The following is a 23,964-nucleotide window of genomic DNA, read 5'->3' as shown; positions in this document are numbered from 1 at the left end:
ATTCTATATTAATAATGTGTAATCATAATAATTTAGTAAAATATATTAGTCATAATTCTAATAGTCATAAAAGATTATATATTTGAATAAAATAAATTTTTTTTTTAAATTATTAACAAAATACCAATTAGTATTTGAATGAAAAATTTTTTTTTATAAAAAACAATACCTAATGTTTAAAAAATGTTAAAAATAAATATTTTATAAATTTAGTATTTTTGTTTAAAACTAGTGTATATTACTTTATAGTTATAAAAAATTGTTTTCCAATTAAAATTTTTTTAAATTACTATTAAATAAATAAATACACAATAAACAAGAGTTAATTTAAGTTACATCATATACTTACATATATTCAAGTGTAAAATATCTACTAGGAAAATAATTTTCATAAAAACAATAATTTTCTTTATTTTCTTTTTAACAGTTTACAATATATTATCAAATTAACACTTAAAAATAATCTTAAACTCATAATTATAAATAATACAATGTATATTCTTAAAAAACGGAAAACAATATTGAGCGATTTTTATAAATATTGTTATTCGAATTAATATACTGAAATAACAAATAAAAAAAAAAATTTTAACAATTTTTTCTATTTTTATACTTAAAAATGTCTTACTCTATGTACAATTTTTTTATGAAGCTGCATATGTATATTGAAAAAAATTGTTATCAAGAAGTATTTAAAAAAAAATTTTTTTATTATTTGAAATAAAACTATTTTTTTAAATAATTTTTTATATAAAATAAGAATTTTTAAAAAGTGAACTATCGAAAATATTTAATTCTATTAGTCAATATGAAAAAAAATAATTTAAAAAAAAAATTCTTTCATTTATGTAAAATAAAAATTTTATGTCAGTTATATATTTTCTAAAATGATTTTAAATATAAGTATATATATATATATATATATATATATATATATATAGATTGTATTTGTATATATTAGAAGTAAAAAAAAATTTTATTTATATAATATATACAATATGTATATGTAATAATAAGTTATAACGACACAAGCATTTGAATCACGTTTGAAAAAAATCTGAAAATTAAAAATTATGTATTTTTGAAAAATAAATATTTATTACAAAATACAAACAATTGCATAAATGCCGTCAAACTGGAAGGACAGTATTTATGCAATTGGATGTAATAATAATAATAATAATAATTCGATTTATTGGTAAAATTCAATCCTTTTTTTTAAAATATTTTTTACTTATTTTTTTCATAATTATAGAAAAATAATTTTACCTTAATAGTTTTCAGTATTTGAGTGTCATAATTTCATATTACTAGGACAGCCGTGATTCATTCTGTACTCCACATAAAGCATTCCTGTATTGTGCCAATAATAAAGTGCCAAAACAACTAATGCATGCCACCATTGATGAGACGATCCAATAAAGTCTACACTACCTTTAGAAATACAAATGTTTTTTTAAATTGAATATTACTTAATTTAAAATAAATTTTAATTAAAATTTAAAAAAATTATACTAGAAATTCTATTTGGCACGTCATCATTCGATACACTTGGTATAGAAAAATGCTGCGCGCGCATTATTGCAAAGAGTAGGGAAATTGAGTGCTGTGATTGGTTATCCTCACACGCTATCCCCACTCTTCTGTAAGAAGCGCGAGTGCAATATTTTTTTTACTTAAAGCCAACGCACAATAGCTTAGTGAAGGCTATTCGTATTTTCAAAGCAACTATTGTGAATTCAGCCTAACTTTCAGTTATCCTAATTTTTATTTCCTCTAGAAGTTTCCTAATCCTGTCGGTTGTCATGATAACGTATAAGATTAAAAGAGATAGTGAATTTGTCTTTCTCTTTTACTCTTGTACGTTACCATGACAACTGACAGGGTTGGGAAACTTGTACAGGAAATAAAAATTAGGATAAGGTTAGTTTCCATTGTCCCTACTCGCCATTTGTCATAATTCTCGTTAACTACCGCACCCTGCTCTAGTAAAAATTTAGTGACTTTATTGTTAAAATTAAAAGTCACTAAATTTTTACTAGAGCAGGGTGCGGTAGTTAACGAGAATTATAACAAATGGCGAATGGGGACAATGGAAACCAACCGAACCTTGCGATGGACTTTCGCGGAGGTATTCTACTTAGGCCGATTCCACAATGAGTTTATGCACTCGCAGTTAAACGTATAGTTTGTAAATTAATTTAATTAATACATCTGTTTGTAAAAATTAAAATTTTTACTAACCTGGACAAAAGCGTTCAGGAATTCTGCTAAGATAAATAAGAAATGCTAATCCACTAATGACATACATCCCTAGAACACGAGGAAGTAGCATTCGTACCATGGGATTTTCCATTCCACCCATGGCAACGCTCCAATGTAATGTTGGCAATACACCATAAGCTGCCCATGCAACGAATACTATCAATTTTACATTGCCATTAATATCAAACTTTGGCACTTGTAGGATCATTGCAAATATAAATATTAATAGAACGGTTATTAAATAAAATTGTTGTAAACCCTGCAAAATATATTTATTAATTAGTCAATTAATGCAGCCCAATATTTATGCTGTGTAAACAATTTTTTTTAAAGTGTAAAATATTTTATATTTATTTTTGTATGTACATTTAAAGTTGATGTTTTTAAAAATGCATAAAAACAAACCTTATGACACCAGAAGGCATAATAAACCCCTGACATGTAAATTGCTAGTAAACTAAGAGCAATACCAAAGAGATCAAACGACAGGAAACACCAATAATCATCTTCACTTCGACAGGAGAATGTATGATAAATTGACGAAAGGATCATGCACGCCTGAAACGATAAATACAGTTGATTAAATTTTTTATATTATGTAAAATTGATTCTAATACAATAGTTCTGAACATATTTATTTAGGTTAATGAAATTAATACAATTTATAAATCCCTGCCTACAATTTGCTTAGTTCAGTAAAAAAATTCAGGATTTTCAGCATCTTGTCAGTGAGGCGAAGAAAAAGTATACGCCCTATCTGATAATGTAGATAGCAACCCTGGTGGCGCTATACGTTATGCGAAGGTGAATCGGGAAGAGCGGAACAGGAAAAGACATCAGCGTATTCAGGGGAAGCGGCTTTGGAGCGGAGTTATAGAGACGCAGAAACGAAGAAAAAACTCTGTCAATCCAGAGAGGACTGACGCCGAGGCGAAGAAGAAGGAGCAAGAGGAGACACCTCTTGTCAAAAAGATTGCAAAGGTGACGGTAGCACCGAATCCTAAGCAAACCAGTAAGAAGCAAGCGACGAGTGGGTCTACAATGGTGATTCGAGTCGCAACAGGAACAACGTATGCCGACGTACTGAGCAAATTTCGGAGGGAAGTGAATCCGGACGTCAGCTAAACGCAGGTCGTGGGTGCAAGACCTACAAGAAAGGGAGATCTTCTGATCAAAATCGGAGAAGTCCTCAATAAGAAGGCATTCACCACTAAGGTCACCAAAGCAATTGGAATCATGAGGAAGGTGGAGACCTTAGATCGACAGGTCACACTGGAGATCCACGACCTGGATTGCCTTATCTATACTGAGAGAAGAAAAGCACGGAATCTGAAATGGAGAAGTTCAGCATCTGTACACCAAGTTGAGCGCAGCAGCAGCGTCACTGTGTGATAAGATGCCCTATTAAAATGTGAAATGGATGTTGTGCTTGGCTTGAGTATAGATACTGTACACAGATATGAACTGTTCAGAAGTACAGTATCTGTCGGTCGCTATGAGACAGATTCCGTATAACTTAGTTCACACCGCTGCCGCGCTGCTAGAGCTTAGTATCTGAACTATGAACGACACCAACTGAACAAAACTATAGAACGGATAATGACACCCATTTTACACGGCCGGCGTTCGTCACAGTACGGATTCTGTACTTTTCTTCTCTCAGTGTAGAAAGAAGAGATACAACAGGCGTTGGATGAAGTGCTTCAGAAGCCAGGAAGCAGAAAGGTGACGGTCCTAAGACCCGAACGACGAGGAATGATGCTCGCAGTTGTAGTTACCGACCCAGAGGAGGCGGACAGGCTGGAGAAATTGGTACGCATAAGGATTGGCTTTATTTGTTGTTCAATAAAAAGGATGATGGTAGTTTGGTGCCAGTGAAGCCTGGTGTACGGCCACATAGAAAGAGTTTGTAAGGCAGCAGACAGATCTTCTGCGTGCTTTAAGTACGATGAATTCGATCATAAGTTTGCAAACTGCAGAAGAAGCCAAGGTGCTTTTTATGTAGAGATAAATTTGTCGATAAGGCGAACGTCAGTCATGTCGCAGGCAATAGAGGAAGTGGTGTCTTCAGGACAGCCCTTAACGAGTTCAAGAAGACTTTCACACGAACGAAGAATAAATAGCCCAGAAAGATCTGCAACGGTAAGGATCGCGAAAGCAAGCTCCCAGGGACCATTACCTACGAAGTTTGAAGCTTGACGGCGGTTCCGTAATGTGAGGATTAGTCCAGCCAAAGGGTGCGGTTTTTAGTGGGTTGACCAGAATAAGAACGGTCATAACCTCAGAGCACCGGGTTCCAGTCTTGGATAGCAAGGCGTTATACAAATTTTCCACTTTCCTCGTAAAAAATCAAAATAGCTGATCTAATATGGTGGTTATTTTTTAAAAGTTGAGTGAAACGCTTTTGTAACTTGTTACATGGGGGTTTTTGGAATCGCTGATTACGAATCCAAAGTCAGTTTATCAAAATTCAAAATGGCGGAACTAATATATTGGTAAATATTTAATAATTTATTCATCATTATGTATCAAAATCAAAAATAAAATGAGTTCCTGCGTTTTGTACTTCATGAAAATTAGTATTTTTATGGAAAATTTTTATCGATAATTGTATATAAATATATTACAACAATGAATATATGAAAATATAATTAAATAAATACCTGGAAACAAATGAGTAGCAAGGCAACAATAATTTTATCACCAAATGGTGCATGAATGTTTAATAGGCAAAGATCGTAAAATGTCAATCCGAAAAACAACATCCATCCAAAAACATGACTCCAAATATTGATTGTTTCATTAGTCCACCAAAATACACTGAAACGTATGAAAATAAATTAAAAACTTTTTCTAAACATAAAATAGGTAAAAAAGTCATGATTTATAATAATAAAAAATAGCCTCTTTGGCAATTGGCTCTCATTTTCTTGTACTCTTTAATTTAAACGAAAACTCTTAAATCCTATAGAGAAAAACGCTAAATACATTTTAATATAAAATACAATTTTCCGTATTTCTAAATTATTATGTAAAAAATTAAATTATGTAATAATATTCTAATGACACATATATATAAAATACAGAAAATATTTTTTTTTAATTTGGAATTTGACATTTTATTTAAATAAAATAATTATTCATTTTACGACATATAATAAATATAATGCATGAAATTGTTATATAATAAAAAAAATTTTTGAATCACATGGTAATATACTTTTTTCTAGGAAATTGTCAGGCACAATCAATTACTAATTTTCAAATTTATCGAATATTATTGAGAATCTTCTTACTTTATATATCCTGACGATTGAGGAAGAGAAAGTAGCTGATTGCGAGTAAATTACAGTAAACAGAATACGCATGACTATTTTCTGCTAGATGCATTCAATATAACTCATTTTTCATCAAACATAAATGTAATGTTTTTCTCAATAATAATAAAAATAATACTTAATCATAATAATTGGACCTGAAAATTATATTTGTCATACTTTCAACTTACATTTCACCTATATTTTGACCCTAGCTTGAAGCTAGATTAAAACTATTTTAAAACTACTTTGAAACAATATTGAAACTACATTGAAACTACGTTGAACTTAATTTGATCTACATTGAACGTACTTTGGATCTACTTTAAATCTACATTAAACCTATGCTGGTCCTACTTTGACCTAGATTAAATCTATATTGGTCCTAATTTTGAATCTACATTGAACTAATATATTAAATCTACTTTAGCCCTACTTTAAATCTATCTTAAGCCTACTTTGAATGCCAATTGAACTTACGATTGACCATCACTTAGCCCACATTATACCTACTTTGATCAACCTTGAACCTATGTTGACCCTATTTTAAATTTACATTAAACTTACATTCACACAGAAAAAAGATTTTTTGCTTCAAAGAACATTTCTTAGAATCAAAGAAATTTGTGCATTGTTATAAGGGTCAAAGTAAAATTTCTTTGAATTAAAAAAATTATTTCTTTACCTTCATTTTGTTGACTCAAAGAAATATTTTTTTTTTTTACAAAATTTTTTATTTAAATTAAATAAATAAATTTTTATTTTAATGCACAAATTTCTTTAAATGAAAAATATATTTATTTAATTTTAAAATTGTATACATAAGTTCGTATTTTGATTAAAATATATAATTTTTAAATATTAAATTAATTAAATATATCTTTAAAAATACTTTCAAATGTATTTCAAAGACATTTAATTAATTTAATACGGACATTTAAAAGTGAAGTTTACAATACACAGTAGTTTACGAATTTACGCGTAGTCTGCGCAAACGCAGTCGTGGTAACTCAGCGTACTTAAGTTCGAAAGAAGTATTTCTTTGTTTCAAAGAAATTTTTTTTTGGTTTAAAAATATCATTTAAAGAAAATTTAAATTTCTTTAATTCAAAATACTTGAAAATTTTATTTTCGTAAAAGCAAAGAAACGTTTTTTTTATTTCAAACAAATTTTATCTTTGATTCAAAAAGTGATTTTATAAAAACGATTTCATTGTTTGAAAGAAATCTTTTTTCTGTGTGTATAATTAATAGTTTTATCGCCCACTTGGAAAGATTCCCCGGAAAGTGCCCCCTGGAGGTTCTATCAGGATTCCATCGGAACTTCCAACGTAATTCCGTCGGAATTCCATCGGAGTTCCAAAGAATTTTCGATGGGATTCCGACGGAATTAGGACTCTAAAAATTTTGAAAAAAATTAATCGGAATTCCGTCAGACCTCTGTCGGAATTTCATCGGAAATTCTTTGGAACTCCGATGGAATTCCTACGGAATTACGTTGGAAGTTCCGGCGAAATTCTGATAGAACCTCCAGGGGGCACTTGCCGGGGAATCTTTTCAATTGGGCAATTTCCTTAACTTTTGCGTTATAATAATAATAATAATAATAATAATAATTTTTTATTATTGATAGCATAATTATTATTACCTTTCTAAACATAATTTAGTGGTGAGGTAGCCTCGGTAGCCGTGAAGAATAAAAGGATTAAATTGAAGATATTCAGGTGCTAAGTGAAAAGGAAGTAACTTTCTCATCCTTTCTTCATCTTCAACAGTCACCTGACCCTTAATTTGTGACTTTGCAGGTTCTTTAGGACGTTCAATTCGCCTCTGAAATAAAAATTAACTTGTAGAATTTTTACGATTTTTCATTACTTTTTCTTTTAGAAAAAAATTAATTAAAACTAAAATTTTCTAAATCAATTAATAACAATAAATAAATAAAAACAATTTTTGAAAATTATTACTGTTGTAAAAATTTAAATCACTAAAAAATTTATTTCAATTTCTCAAAATAAAGTGGGTCATATTCTGCAGAATTTTTTTTTTTTTTTTTATTTCAAACTTATTTGATCATATTTTACAATAATTGTAGTTAATAACAATATCCTAAATTATATTTGTAAAATACCTGAGAAATATTATGCAGTATTTATTTTATTCTTAGAGAAAAAAAAAAACATTTCAGGAAAAATTAAATATTGAAAGGAAAAGAAAATTGTCTAATTAGGTAAATTATTACAAAATTACAGGTTTTCGCAATATTTTTATATGCAAGTATGAGCAAAAACAAAAAAAAAAAATGAGAGAAAATTTCACTTTTACGAATTTTCGACGAGAGACGATACAAAAGGTGAGTTTAAAAGATAGCATGGCCTTAATCATTGTTGGCGAAAGAGAGAAGGAAAATATTATATATATATGTATATGGATGTATCAAGTATCTATATACTAGTGATAGGAAAGCGGTAAGTGGGTCACAACGGGACATGCCTTTCGACTCTCTGTGTCAAGTTTGTGCCCCTTAATCGTATCTTCTCTTCTCTTCATCTCTCTTACGTTACAAAGTGGAGCTTCGCACACACACACACACACAGTCACTAAATTGACTCTCGTAGAAATTTGCAATCAAAAAGTGAAAATCAATCTTTTCTTTTTTTTTTTTTTGACTAAAATTCTCTACAACTATTTAAATATGAGATTTATATATTAATAATTATAATATAAAATGAAAATTTAGTTATAAGCATTATTTAATTGAAATTTAATAAAATTAGTGGATTTATTTTTTTTAAAATTATTTTCAATATTTAATTACTTGATAGGCAACAGATTTTGTCGATTCATCTGGTGCAGGGGGCTTTGATTTTTGTTCATGATGATTGTTGCATACATGATCATTGAGAAGATCTTTTTTTTCTTCACTCGTCACCTCCTCCACGCCTGCCAATATTTTCATCATCGAAGTGACCAAATATTTATTTCCAGTCTGAGTTCACACCTGTAATATTAAATATAATACAATAATAATAATAATTAATGGAGAAAATAAGACGTGATCAATTAATAGTTTTAGAGACGAAACTTTGTATTCGATTAAAATTCAATTTACAATGTAAATTTACACGTATTAAAGAAGTTTGCTGTGGCAGCTAATCTTTTTTTGCTGTCATAGCAAACTTTGTTTGTTAATATACAGGAACAGTGAATAAGTTTGCTGCGTGGGGTTTAAATTTATTAACTATTTTTTGTTTTTTTTATACGTCTCAGCTAAATTTTTAGCAGCTTTATAGCAAAGATATTAGTTTCTGCAGCGAATTTGAGCCATATTAATAAAGATTAACTATTATTTTTTTTTGGCATTTAAAAATTTTTTAAAAATCGTTTTTTGCCAATAACATTAAAAAAAAATGTTAGGATACCTATGGATTTTTTTTAATTTTGTAGAGTTTTGTAGGACGCATCTTTTTAGCTATTAGCGAACATTCTACTGTTATTCTATCCAAAGTTATTGAATTTTTAAAAATTAGAAAAAAAAATGCTTTTTGCCCATAACTTAAATAAAATGTATTGACACCAATAGATATTTATCTCTAGTTTTGTAGAGTTTTTCAAGACGCATCTTTCTATCTATTAGTGAATATCCTACTGTTACTTTATTCAGAGTTAATTAATATTTTGAAAAATCTGTCGTTTTTGCATTATTTATTAAAAAATTTGTATGTAACTTTACAATTATTATTAACAACTTGGAGAATATTTAAAAACGAATCAATTGACCTATTACACCGACACAAAAAAAAAATTTCGATTTCCAGGACTGCCATGTGCGCACAGAAAAAAAGGTGGGTAAAAAGTTGTAAAGATAGAGGAAAAAAGTCGTTAGGATACAGGGTAAAGGATAAATTTGTGATGGATAAAAATGTTACTAAAATATTACTAAAAAAATGGATGTCATATTTGAGTAAACTGTCTAATTTTAATAAAAATATTAGTAATTTTACACTTAACTTATTAAAACCACAAATTTTATATAAATAACTAATTGCACGTGGAAATATTTTGCCTATAATTATTGTCTATTAATAAAAATATCTTTGACTAATACAACTGACAGCTGACGACAGTGCGTAAATAATCAGAACTGGGAAATTACAACTCAAGGTCTGTATTGTTGGACGAAAGCAGAGTTGGGTAGTAACTGAATTTTTTGTGTATATTAGGCTGTGTCAGTTCATCGAGATATTTCGAGTTCAAGATATGACGTCAGAGGCCTGGAGAGACAACAAACAGACGACACAATGTTATTCTTATGGGGGAGAAAATTAGTTTCCACTTTCATCAATTTTATTCATACTTTAAACACGGAAAACGCTTGTTGACATCTAATAAAATTAAAATGTGTGTGAATAATTAATTTTGTTATATATTTGATTCAATTGCATTGATAGATTCTCTTAATTCGTGATAAAATATAAATTTTTAGGTTAGGGGTGTTTGTTTACTAACTTGAAATCTTTTACTGCTGGGGTAATTCCCACTTGAAATATATATTTTATATCTTTTTTAATAACATGCATACTGGATATTGTTTAATAATGTTAAAATGTAAAATGTGATTAGTAAACAAACTTTTTTAACCTCAATATTTATATTTTATCACGAATTCAGAGAATCTATTAATGCAAATGAATCAAATATATAACAAAATTAATTACACAGCCCCACAAAAAAAAAAAAGTGTCGTGCGCGGCAGACCAGACTAGTCATTTCCCATGTATTTTGACGCGCTGAACACGAATCCGAAGTCCGTTTTGCTCCATCACGTCAGGATTTTTTCTAACCTCCAAAAACCTGTCGGATTTTGAGAGGTAGGCTATTTTTTTAAAAAATTGATGGATTTACTTCAAAATTGGTATCTAGGGGTTTTTTGGGTCGCTGATGACGAATTTGAAGTTAGATTTTCAAAATTCAAAATGGCGGCTCCAATATGGCGGACAAATTTTGTAAAAATTGATGGATTTACTTCAAACTTGGTATCTAGGGGTTTTTTGGGTCGCTGATTACGAATCTAAAGTTAGATTTTCAAAATTTAAAATGGCGGCTCCAATATGGCGGACGATATCGACCCTTCAAAGGTGATAATTCCGCCCTTACGCACGAAACTAGGAGCAATTAAACAGTTTGTCAAAGCCTTAGATAAAAAAGGAAACTGTTTCAAATACCTGGAACAAAAGTTTCCAGAAATCTCTGATGCGAAGCTAAAAGAAGGGGTTTTCGACGGACCTTGTATTCGCAAATTGTTAAAAGATGAGCAATTTATCACCAAGATGAATAAAAAGGAGAAAGCCGCATGGCTTAGTTTCAAAGCAGTTGTCGAAAATTTTCTGAGTAATCACAAGAGTGAAAATTGGGAGCAAATAATTAGTGATATGATTAAAAACTTTGGTAAGTTAGGATGCTTAATGAGCATAAAGTTGCATTACTTAGACTCGCATCGGGATCAATTCCCTGAAAATTTGAGTGATTACAGTGAAGAACAAGGAGAACGATTCCATCAAGATCTTAAAGAATTTGAGCGTCGTTATCAAGGAAGATGGGATGTAAATATGATGGCCGGACTACTGTTGGATGCTGAAAAGGGATATTGTACCTGGAGGCAACAATTTGAAAAGAAAACCATTACACAGATCCTTTGAGGACAAAAGTGTGCGCTACCATAAAAAGACGTGAATACCTTACTTATGTATATAAGAATTTCCATTTCTAGTTTTGAAAATCTAACTTCAGATTCGTAATCAGCGACCCAAAAAACCCCTAGATACCAAGTTTGAAGTAAATCCATCAATTTTTACAAAATTCGTCCGCCATATTGGAGCCGCCATTTTAAATTTTGAAAATCTAACTTCAGATTCGTAATCAGCGACCCAAAAAACCCATAGATACCAAGTTTGAAGTAAATCCATCAATTTTTACAAAATTTGTCCGCCATATTGGAGCCGCCATTTTGAATTTTGAAAATCTAACTTCAAATTCGTCATCAGCGACCCAAAAAACCCCTAGATACCAATTTTGAAGTAAATCCATCAATTTTTTAAAAAAATAGCCTACCTCTCAAAATCTGACAGGTTTTTGGAGGTTAGAAAAAAATCCTGACGTGATGGAGCAAAACGGACTTCGGATTCGTGTTCAGCGCGTCAAAATACATGGGAAATGACTAGTCTGGTCTGCCGCGCACGACACTTTTTTTTTTTGTGGGGCTGTGTTATCAACACACATTTTAATTTTATTATATGTCAACAAGCGTTTTCCGTGTTTAAAGTATGAATAAAATTGATGAAAGTGGAAACTAATTTTCTTCCCCATAAGAATAACATTGTGTCGTCTGTTTGTTGTCCCTCCAGGCCTCTGACGTCATATCTTGAACTCGAAATATCTCGATGAACTGACACAGTCTAATATGCACAAAAAATTCAGTTACTACCCAACTCTGCTTTCGTGCAACAATACAGACGTTGAGTTGTAATTTCCCAGTTCTGATTATTTATGCACTGTCGTCAGCTGTCAGTTGTATTAGTCAAAGATATTTTTATTAATAGACAATAATTATAGGCTAAATATTTCCACATGCAATTACTTATTTATAAAAAATTTGTGGATTTAATAAGTTAAGTGTAAAAATACTAATATTTTTATTAAAATTAGACAGTTTACTCAAATATGATATCCATTTTTCTAGTAATATTTTAGTAACATTTTTATCCATCACAAATTTATCCTTTACCCTGTATCCTAACGACTTTTGTCCTCTATCTTTACAACTTTTTACCCACCTTTTTTTCTGTGAAGCTGTTTTTTCTTTAGACTCAATTGTTTGTACAAATTTTTCGTCATATAACAATTTACGTATATCTGAGGCTCATCAAACACGCCTAGTTTAGTATCAGATAGTTTTGGAAACTTCTCCGCCCAAGTACTTAAAATATTTACCAGTTTTGTTCAAAGCTTTTACAAACTGCTTTATCGCCCCGAGTTTGAGATACAATAGTGAAATTAAAACTCTTTCATTAGTTGATAATGAAAAATTAAATAATACAACTAATTTTATTACCTTGCCAAAGAGAAATAGAGTTTACAAAATATTTTTAAATAAATTTTTTAGACTAAAAAAAAAACCCTAATTTAATTGGTCAGGCCTCACTCTCGCCTATAATATTCTAATTATTATAATTATAATAATAAACACCATTCTTAATAAATATAAAATTTACGTACATTTATTTAAGTTATTTATTTAAAAGATAAATAAAAATCTTGTAAAATGAAAAATTCATTTAATATTGAAAACGCATTTACTTTTGGCATGCGGTAAAAAAATTAGAATTTAAATTATATAGTACAAAAAGAATGACATTTACAATTCTTTTTCTAACGTAATTGATTTCAGTTTATTGTCCGTAACTGCCATGTACTTACGTCTAATAAATTTAAGTGGTATAAGCCATTCAAAGTAAGACAGTCATACAGTGACATCTTTTTTGTACAAGATACTTTGAAGAGTGTATAGTTCAATGACTGGCTACTGACATTCAATGACATACTATAATAGTCAAATCTGGTCAAACTTAAAGTTTCTTTTATATGTTATAAAGATATTTATATACAATGTATACACTGAGAAAAATATGCTATTGAATTAACAGCATTTCTGACAAAGGTATAAAAATTATTATTGATTCAAAAGCATATGCTATAAAATTTGTAAAATATTTTATAGATTCTATATAGCATATATATGCTTTTGAATCAATAATTTTTATACCTTTGGCAGAAATTCTATTGATTCAATAGCATATTTTTCTCAGTGTACTAATTTAAATATAATAACCCAGAAATAGTATTTTATTAATTCGATTACGTTTTTAGTTAGAAAATATTAGAAAGTTTGTTATGAATTTTTTACGTCACTTTTGTTTTATAGACATGTACACATATTCAAAAATTTGAATATATATATATTTTTTTTTCATAATATAAAAGTGACGTAAAAAATTCATATACTTTCTAATTTTTTTCTAACTCTATATATAACTAAAAAACAAATAGAATTAAAAATAAATATATTTCTGCAATTTGAACAATTTTTAAATAATAGTATAATTATAAAATTATATAATATTATTATAATATATATTAATAGTATTCATAAAATCAATTAATCAAAAAAAAATTCAATTCTTAAAATAAGATAATATGAAAATAATTTTTAATTATAATTATTTTAAATTTTATGTAAATTAAAGTAATTTAAATGCGTAAAAATTAAAATGGATATTGAACTTGTACCATTTTCTAATCATATATACATATTATCGATATGATACTCAAGGTATATATAGTCATTGTTAAGGTTACAGAATCATGTGACCGTTCTATATAATTATCATAATGCAGATAAATGCCAAAGTAGATTCATTCTTTTTTTAAAAATGTAAATTAAAATACAATTTATGAAACAGGTTTATTCTCTACAATACACTGGAAAAAAAATAGCATTGAATTAAGAAAACCCATGTATATTTGTTCGTATTTGATACAACTCTACCAAAAATTACCAGAGTTCATTAGTTAATTTTTGCAAGGGAATACAGTAATACTTCAATAACTCGAACCATGAAGGTATCAAAAAAAACTTCGGGATATCGAAAATTTGAGATTAAATAATTTTTGTTAGATTAAAAAAAATATCCTCTTGTACATTTTTATGTTAGAAAAATTAAAAATTTAATTTCTTTAATAACTTATTAATTACTTCCGTTTTATAATGTAGAAAAAAAATCACGTCGCCTTTTACAAAAATTATTTATTTAAAAATAAATATTTCATTTCAAAAAAAAATTTTTTTTTTATTTTAGTTCAAACAAATGAAAATTTTTCTTCAGAAAATTATTTATAATGAATTTCCACGAATAGTTTTCACCAATTTTTTTTTTATGAACTCACGGAGAGTAGATTTATCGATGTCTTTTTTTTGCTTAAATGTTAAGATCTCATTTCAATTCTATACCATTGAACTCAAAAGTTGTCTATAAAGAGAGATATAAATAATTAAAAATCATTCATTTTTAATTTTAAGTAAAATAAAAATAGAACATATATATATATATATATATATATATATATAAAATAAAGATTTTAAGAAAATCATTTTGCGGCTGACCGCAATAGGATATGTATCAGAACTTTGTTTCTGGGTCCATGAGATTCCCGCATTTACTTTCTCTCTGCACAAGATCTCTCGGATCAAATCATTCAGCGAGAAAGTTGGGGGAAAATGAGCTGTTATTTGTATCTCAACAATTACAAAATTGTGTAGCAATGAACGTTAAAACTTGAAATATAAATAAATTTGATTCTCAATGATTTTCTTGCGAAAAATTTTGTTTTTTCAAAGAGAATAAATTTATTAGAGAAATTTTTTTATTTCAAAATTTTACTTTATTAAAACAAAAATAGTAATAATAATAATAATACTATTTTTTTATTAAATTATATATTGTATATAATATTTACCAGTACTTTAATATAAAAAAATAAATTTTAAGGGGTCCGGGACATAAAAATCACCCTATATATTTATTTATTTATAAAATAAACTAAAAAAATTCTACTTGTTATTGCGATAAACTTGAACTTTTTCTTATCAAAATAAGAGACCAATTATTTAAATAAGCGTCGAAAGTTAAAAAAAAAAGTTCCCAACAATTTCCGTCTACTTTTTATATATATATTTATTTAGAATTTAAAAATAAAACAAAGCTAAATTATTGGAAATATATGTTTGACTCTAAAATTACGCAACGTAAAATTAATAATAAAAAATTTTCCAATATATTTTCATGTTTTTTTTCCCTACTAATTTATATTATCAATAAATTACAACGTTAAAAAAAATGCGTAGTATTATTAAACTTTAAAAAGTAAACTATTAATTATTATGTTTTTTTACACATTGTTTATTGTAAGCTCATTAGAAAATTGTACAAACAAATATAAATAAATTTCTTCACAACAAAAAATACAAAATTATCCGAAATTTTTTAGTTAAAATCTCAAAAAAAAAAAAAAAAAAAATGTATATACATATATGTAATATAAATATTATAAAAAATAAATAAATATATATAGGTATATAATTCTAAAATAAATAGAGAAATTGAACTCTTTCCACAAAAAATTCTAAATATATTGGAATAAAATTTCAGAAAGCAGGTAGAAAAATTTTGTACTTAGAAATTAATTAGTCTTAAAAAAATGATTAATATTCATTTTAGCACGATTAAGAGAGAAGGTTAAATGCCATATAAGTGATATTTATTCATGTGTCAACTATAAAACAAAACAACGTTTGTAGTAAACTGATTCTTATTAAATCGTCCCTGAGTGCATAACTTCTTTCCTTTAATAGAGATTTGTTTTATTGTTTCCGGAAAATAAATAAACAAAATGTTTACTAAATTATAATATTATTCATTTAATTTAAAAAATTTAACAAGATTTCAATCATTTTAACTTATTATTATTATAATTATTATTATTATATTATCACTATCATCAACAATAAACACAGCAAATTTTTAATCGTCTCTATTTAAAAAAAACATTTTTTTTCTATTATTTTAAAATAACCGTTATAAAACAGTTTTATGAAACTCTCTTGACTGATTGTTATGGGAAAAAAATAGAAATTTATGAAAGTCAACAAATTACAAAAGCATGACTTACCAGAAAATAATATGAAAGATTCCAATAAGAAAAACGATGTCTCTTGTGAGACTTTAAATTATTGTTAACTACCACCTGACCATATCACTATAAGTGAAGAAAAACTCACGAAAACAAACTTGAAAATGAAGTTCAATAATTTTTTTCTTTTTCAAAAAATTTGTTTTGATATTGAAATGAGCCAATCCAATGTAATTATATTACAAATAGACCGGTGGATGTCTTTAGACAGACTGTGGATTGGTCAAATCGCGGTTTCCCTGTCCAGTATCGTCTTATTCTATGAGGGAAGGGGCCTTATTTCTCGCTTACGTCAGCACTCTCACCGTACTGCATTTATGCATATACTATATGGAAAGGACTTACATTTTAACTGATGTTCAGTTAAATTTCTTCTTTAATCATACAATATTCATAATTTTTTTCTATTTATTAAAAAAGAAAAAAATACAAAACTTAATCAAAAAGAGCAATTTGTTTCTATTAAAATTATTAACAATAATCACAATATTATATTTATAAAATTAATAAACTAGTAATAAAAATTATGAATTCCCTAATAACACAAGATATCTTGGGATATATTGATAATATCCCGCAGATATCCTAGGGATGTCCTATGGATATCAAAAGGATCTCTTAAGGATATCCAAAAAAATCGGCGGTTTGGATATCTGAGGATATCTTCTGGATATCTTTATAGACTTTCATAAATGTCCTCCAGATATCCCAAAGATATCGTCAGGATATCCCATAGATATCGTCAGGATATCCCAAAGATATTTTCAGGGTATTCTCAGTATATCTTCTGGATGTCAAGAAGATATTCGCAGGATACTGTTTTTAAAGTCATTATGAGACTACGAGTGAGAATATTCTGTGAATTAAATTTTATACAAATAAAATAAAATGCAACTTGCTTTTCGAGAAAGTTGTTTAATTTGAAAAATTATTAACTAATTTTTTTCTCATTCGTGATTCATTCCTTTATTCGTATGTTTAATATTGTCAGAAAATAAATTGGCTTTAAACAATATAAATTCTTCCCCGCAAATAACGAATAACTATTAATATTAATTATACATTAAGTGCATGAGTTTATTTAAAAACTTTGAAAAATGCGTTTCAAATCTTCATTTAAAATAAATTAGAAGCTCATAAGTTTTTTGTTTTTATTATATTATTATTCATTATATTAGCTTAACAATTTTAACCTTTAAAAATATATGTTGAGATATTAAATATCCCGTGAATATCCTAAGAATATCCCACGGACATCCTGAGGATATCCCATGGATATCCTGCGATATAATATCCAATAGATTTTTGTGGATGTCTTAGGGATATCCTATGGATGTCCTGTTGATGTCCCACAGACCGGCGGTTTGGATATCCCAAGATATCCTGGGGACCATTCTAGGATATCGACCATTGATATGGATATCCTAGGGATATCCTTTTGTTATGAGGGTTAGATTTAAATTTTTTTTAAAATTCTTATTTCATTCAATAAGTGAGAGTTTTTACTGTCCATCGTTAAATGAAGAAAATATGAGATGTAAATTATTATCAGAAGGTTGATGGAATAAAAAATTTCTAAGTTTTTCATTTTAAAACCCGCGTGGAAAAGGACTGTAGTTTACATAAAAATACCAAATATTTTAAGTTTATAATACCCGTACTACCCCCACAGCACCGAAGCTTTTCTGAATATTTAGTAAATATTTAAAATTTAAATATTTACATAATTTTCAATAAACATTGCAATTAAATATTCCAAACATTGCAAGTAAATATTTACTAAATTTTCAAGAAAGCTTCGGTACTGTGGGGGTAAATTACTTGAAAGAGGTCCTTAAAGTTGTAAATAAAAAGTAAGAATAGAAAAATTGTGAAAAAAGGGATGGTAGTATACTACTATTATTCAGAGTCCTGCCTTTGACAAAAGGGTACATCACTGTCCGAACTTTGTTTTAATGAGAGTAATAAAGTAAAAAAACGAAAAAAAAATTTCCACGAATAATTCTTTGGAAAAATTTTTTAAACAGTTTTTGACTTTTGTTTCGTTAACAGAATCTTTTATTATACATAATTTGCCATTTGTTTCAAATCTGTGCGTTTATTTGTTAAAGAGATAACTTTTTAACTTTGTTTTAAATAATCTCGAAAAAAGTAACAATGGTTTAGGTTTTTATAAAGACTTTGTGTTAAAAATGAGAAAAGTCGAACTTTTTTGCCCTCCCCCTAGAGTATATCGAAAAAATAATTATTTTATAAGCATTACCAGAAGAACATTTTATAAATCAATCTCTATTCATTTTTAAACTAATTAATTATATAGGGGAGATCGGGGCGAAAAGGATCACTTTTCATTCTTTCTTGATTATCTTCGTCACTTACGAATTAATTAAAAGTTTATCAGACAGAAAAGTTACTTAACTATATATGAGTTTTAATTTAAAAAAAAGAACTTTCCGGTATTTTATATTTATTTACAACTATAAAAAGAACTAACTTTGTCATTAATTTTACTACACTATAATAAAATAATTTTTGTATTACATTTAATTCTAATATATTTTTCAAACATTTTAATGTTTTTTTTACAACTAAGAAAAAGTATTTAAATTATGTGAAAGGGATTATGGTTATAGAGAGTTATAGTTGAATTTTTTTTTTAAGAAAAAACTTTCCACTGTTTTTAACAATTCTAAAAAAACATTTTTTCTTTTTGTATATGATTGAGCATTAAATAAGGAATAATATTCCTAATAATAAAAAATATCAATCAAAAGCAGTATTATTTTTACATAACCATACCAAAAATTACCAAGATTCATTCATTAGATCATTAGAAAAAAATAATTTCAAAACTCGTGCTAAAAAATCTATTTAATAATAACTCCAACAAAATTTAGAAATTTGCAAAACTATTCAACTTATATTTGTCATTTATTGTTTCAAACAGAAAAATATTAATGCAATAACTCTTTTGTAAATAAAACTTACTTTGCGACCGGTAAAGGAGAGGAGTTTTTTACACTATATTAATTTTATTATTTTCAATTACCGTCAACCGGGGCTATTCTGTCATCTCAGGGGCTATTATAAACAACGCCAGTTTTTAATAAATAAAATCTTTATTTTTAAATATTTGAGTTTGTCGTTTCGGGTAAATATTGTTTGATACCTTATACCTTTTGTATTTTAGTTTTGGTATTAATCTTTGTCTCATAGTTAGTTAGTTAACCTTAGTTAAATACAAACATTTTTTCTCTTTGATATTTTACAGTTAAAATTAATTTGAAAAAGTTACAGAGCTTCAAATATCAAAAAGCAGCAAAAAATTCGAAATTTTTGTTAAAAATAAAATTATATTGAAAGAAAATAAATTCAGTTCACAAAATGGACACATTCTCATCCCAAAGCACTCAAAAAAATATGATAAAACTAAAAAAAAGCTAAATTTCCTAAAAAAATGACTATATACATATAAAATTATATTTTTTATCCAAAATCCAACATTCTGACCAAATTATCTCAAAACCTATTGCCTCTAGAAACTCGGCCCCAGAGGCTTTTTTTCTCACAATTTCCTAAGCTACAACTTTGCTATACAGTAAAACCCCGACTTACGCTACCCCGTTTTACGCGAATTCGGAGATACGCGGTTTATTTTATGGCCGCGCGAATTAACTCGTAATTAATTAATAAATAATTTATTATTGTTTTTTACGTTGTTTTTATTCATAAAAATGTAAATATTTGATATTTTATTAAACATATTTCTTCTAAATTCTAAATTATTGTATTTACTAGCTAAAAGAAACGCGCGTGGTATCTGTAATTTTTTATGATAAATTAAAAATTTATTTTTATTTGACGAAAAGTTATTGGAATTTTGATCTTACAAAATTAAGTTATTTTTGAAATCTTTACTGTATTATTATTTCAACATTATGGTGTCATAATAATATAATACATATTATTTCACAGTCAATATGACCTTTAAATTTTGTACTCAAATAAAGATTATATGCTACGATCATCGAATTGTTAGCAATATATTTAATTGACCCATCTCAGGATCCATGCAGGGTGAATTCCTATTTTGTTTACCACAAGGCCCATGAACTTAAAATCGCTTTGCAATGTTAAAAAGTTATGGATTCTTTATTTCGTCTGTGATTTCAGCACATATCATTTTATTTAAAGTTTCTGAATCGCAGATTTGTGCACGTAAAAATATAATTAAACGCACATGTGGCAATCCCCGCTTTTTTCTTCTCTATGAAAGACGATACATATAAAATTGTAAATGAATAAAATTACAAGTACCTTGAGTATGCTTAAGGTTAACAGTCCATCCAGGATCACCATAAGGAAACATTGTAGGATATGTCATGGGATCAAAATTTTCACTAACAATAAGACTCGAAATTATTTGATTCAAAAACTACTGTTGGTTGAAAAGGGAACAACCTAATTAAATATTCTATTTGGAAGAACATTCAAACACCCTGCATTAAGACTTTCAAAAATATAAAGTTTTATTCCATCGTAATAGACACAAATCCAATAACCAAAATCGTATTACCACTAAAAACTATTTTAATATGTTTAACTTCTTCTTTAATTGGAAAAATTAAATGAAGCCTTTGTAAATACAAAGTACTTTAGCATAATGAAAAAATAATTTGTATCTTTTCTCAATCATTTTTAAAATTTATACATATGCATATAATTTAAAATTTCATTTACATATTCAATAATTTTAAAATCTTTATTACTTAAAATAAAATACTCTTTTATATTCGACATGGTATCCTTCTTCAAATTTCAAGCTCCTGGTAAAGTCACTTTTCAAAACAAATCTTTCATTTCAGTTTCCCGCTTTAAAAAATTTATTTGGGTGATTCTTTCAAAAAAGACTAATGACGCTTTCACGGTAATCTGTTCAAAAATAATAAAATTTATTGAAATTATTAAAAATTCTGTAAGCCATACGTTAAGTTTTAACAATTTTCAATTGAATCACTAAAGAAAAATTCCAAAAAAATTTGTCAAGTGCGAGTTACACTCGCTTACCTAGGGTTCCGTTCATGAGTATTTAAATATTTATATATGTTTAAATAAAATAATTTTCCTGTAATTTTCTTTAAATTTTTTAATTTATTTTGACATATTTCTCAGAATTTCACGATTACGAGCATATGTTGTTCCAAATATAAATGTTAATATTCAAAAGTTTTATAATTTTGGTACAATAAACCTATACGATGTGTTTTAAACCAATTTAACCCAAAGGTGCTGGCACCAAATATTTTCTTCTTGATTTTGATTCTCTAATATAACCACATGGTTATAGCTCGGGTGCGGCTGGTAAGATGAGAGACACCACTTCCCCTTACAGGACAGTAATTAAACGATCATCGACCATCTTATATAAACAATAATAGAAAATAATCCCTCAACCGAAGGCTGTTTTTGACGAAACAAATTGCAGGTAAAAACCCTCGAGAACCCTCATTATCAAAGCAAAGATATATATGTATATATAATCTAATAATAACGAGAAATTTCAAGTGCTAAGAAAATGTGATTGAATACAAAGATTATTATAAGATACTAAAATAATAATTTTATATGAAAACTTAAACCCCGATTTACGCGAATTCGACTTACACGGTTGTCGCTCGGTCCCACCTATCGTGTAAGTCCAGGGTATTACTGTACAACATTTTTCTCTATCTTTTAATATTTTCGTGATTTTTTTTGTATTATTAGACTCCATGAAGAGGAAATCAGTGTGATTTTGAAACGTTAGAGAAAATTTTATTAAAATCCATTTGCCCGAATGTTATCGTTTTTGTTACGTAACCCATTCAAAAAAATATGATATGTTTGGATATATGTCAAACTTTACAAAGATGTTCAATTTAAACAATTTACATTAACATAATTCAAGCGCTAAAGTTGTCATCTTTTTTTGGTAAGAAAACTATACGTATTGTTTGATAACACATTTTGTACTGTAACCTCGACTGTAACATGATCGATTTATTTTCAGCCTTTAATAAGATGGTTAAATTAACTTATCTCATCATATCAGTGTAATAAAAAAAAAATTTTGCCTATAAATTTTAGGATCTTTTTTTTAACCCTATAAGAAGTAATAAAATCATTTTCGAAAAAAAAAATTAAAATTATTTTAGGTGATCCGTTTCAGAAATTCTGACCCCCTTTAGTCGCCTCTTACGATCACGCGGTAGGTTACGGACGCCCTATTCTACAGCCGGGGTCGACACGGCGAACATATCCTGAAATTAATTTGAAAATCTCTTATTCTTCGAGTTTGAACTTTTTCATCAGCCAGTAAAGTATTACCTGAAAATCCTCCCGAACTTTTAATAGAGAAAATAAAAATTAAAAATAAAAAGAAAATTAAATAATTCAACAACAGCCTGTGATTATTAGGTTACATGTTCTTCCACAATGTTAATTTTTCAACAACTTTTCTCGTTAAAAAAAACTGTATTGGACGCTCATTAAAACAAAAGTTTTAATACAAAAAACAACTTTTTAAAAAAAACACTTACAATTAATCGAATAATAGTTCCATATTCAATATTTATTACGCACGCTTTCACAATAAAAATTCAATTTGGAAAATACAATTTCATGTAACTGACAATATAAAGTGAACACAGATAATATATAGAAAGAAAGAAAAGAAAAAGAGAGAAAATTTCTCTGAATAATGAAAAAAAGAAAAAAAGTCGAATACATATCGTCGTTACTTAGACTTTATTATATAAAGGACTAATGCTAGAATGTACACAAGATAAGTTATTAAAAATGTTCATTATTGCGATAATATTTAATTACACAATGAATAATTTTTTTCTAATAGAGGTAAACGATGATTAACCAGGGCAACTTCATTTTTGTGATTTTTGTTCATGTTTTTTTTTTTTTGTGTTATTTTCTTTTAAATACCTATTCTTGCCTTGTTCGCTGGTAATTCAATTACCGACACTCTCGAATTATTTAAAATTTTTTTTTTTTATTTAGATCCAAATAGACAAAAATCGAGTTTGTCACATGATTCATCCAATTTATTTTCACAGTGTAAATCAATATTCATCCCTACAAAGAATCGCGCATCCATTCGCCAGCCTTATTGCCCAAAATGAGATTTCAAAAGCACCCTATACATCGAAAGATCATCATTTAGAGTTAGAACGCCGATACAAGTTGCATTTTTTTTTTTGTATTTATTTATTTATTTTTTTTTTTTAAAGATAAAATACCTATTACATTTTTCTTAAGATACTAATTAAGTCACGGTGATCAAAAAACGCGTTAATTATTATTATTTGGACTTTTTTTATTTTTGCATTGAAACTGAGGCATACCAGAAAACATTGATATTGGATCGCGTGTGCAATAATGAATCCACTTTTTTTTCAGGTGAATTTTTTTTTTTATTCATTTATTATTTTTTCTCAATTTGCCAATTATTTTATTTTTTTTTTTTTTTTGACAAATATTCTGAATTTCTGATCCTTTATCATCACAGCACATACTTAGAGAT

At 27.7% G+C, this 23,964-nt stretch overlaps 1 protein-coding gene across 2 annotated transcripts; it reads right to left on the bottom strand.

Moving 5' to 3' along the window:
* Nucleotides 1-873: 873 nt before the first annotated feature.
* LOC127281557 (progestin and adipoQ receptor family member 3) lies at nucleotides 874-16,611 on the bottom strand. 2 transcript variants are annotated; one of them, XM_051305297.1, is made up of 8 exons: nucleotides 14,586-14,607; nucleotides 8,401-8,583; nucleotides 7,231-7,412; nucleotides 4,929-5,085; nucleotides 2,671-2,823; nucleotides 2,245-2,524; nucleotides 1,270-1,434; nucleotides 874-1,057 (listed from the first exon to the last, which is right to left on the bottom strand). In XM_051305297.1, exons 2-7 carry the CDS (start codon nucleotides 8,542-8,544, stop codon nucleotides 1,295-1,297), a joined length of 1,056 nt encoding a protein of 351 aa, XP_051161254.1. In that variant the 5' UTR covers nucleotides 8,545-8,583; nucleotides 14,586-14,607; the 3' UTR covers nucleotides 874-1,057; nucleotides 1,270-1,294. The 2 variants fall into 2 exon arrangements, with proteins under 2 accessions (XP_051161254.1, XP_051161253.1); XM_051305296.1 differs by lacking the exon at nucleotides 14,586-14,607 and adding an exon at nucleotides 16,368-16,611 and having other exon boundaries at nucleotides 876-1,057.
* Between the last annotated feature and the right edge of the window lie 7,353 nt (nucleotides 16,612-23,964).

The sequence above is a fragment of the Leptopilina boulardi genome, unplaced genomic scaffold (assembly GCF_019393585.1).
Source record: "Leptopilina boulardi isolate dan_hultmark-lab unplaced genomic scaffold, ZJU_Lbou_2.1 LbouV2_273, whole genome shotgun sequence".
NCBI classification, from domain to species: domain Eukaryota; kingdom Metazoa; phylum Arthropoda; class Insecta; order Hymenoptera; family Figitidae; genus Leptopilina; species Leptopilina boulardi.
This window is presented reverse-complemented; position numbering and strand designations above follow the sequence as displayed.

What these genes read in the sequence shown, in the direction of transcription:
- LOC127281557 (XM_051305296.1), bottom strand. Translation starts at nt 8,544, where the DNA reads ATGATGAAAATATTGGCAGGCGTGGAGGAGGTGACGAGTGAAGAAAAA. An exon ending in CAAAATCTGTTGCCTATCAA is followed by an intron (nt 7,413 to 8,400) that starts GTAATTAAATAT and finishes TTTTTATTTCAG; the next exon opens with AGGCGAATTGAACGTCCTAA. An exon ending in TGCTACTCATTTGTTTCCAG is followed by an intron (nt 2,824 to 4,928) that starts GTATTTATTTAA and finishes TTATCGTTTCAG; the next exon opens with GCGTGCATGATCCTTTCGTC.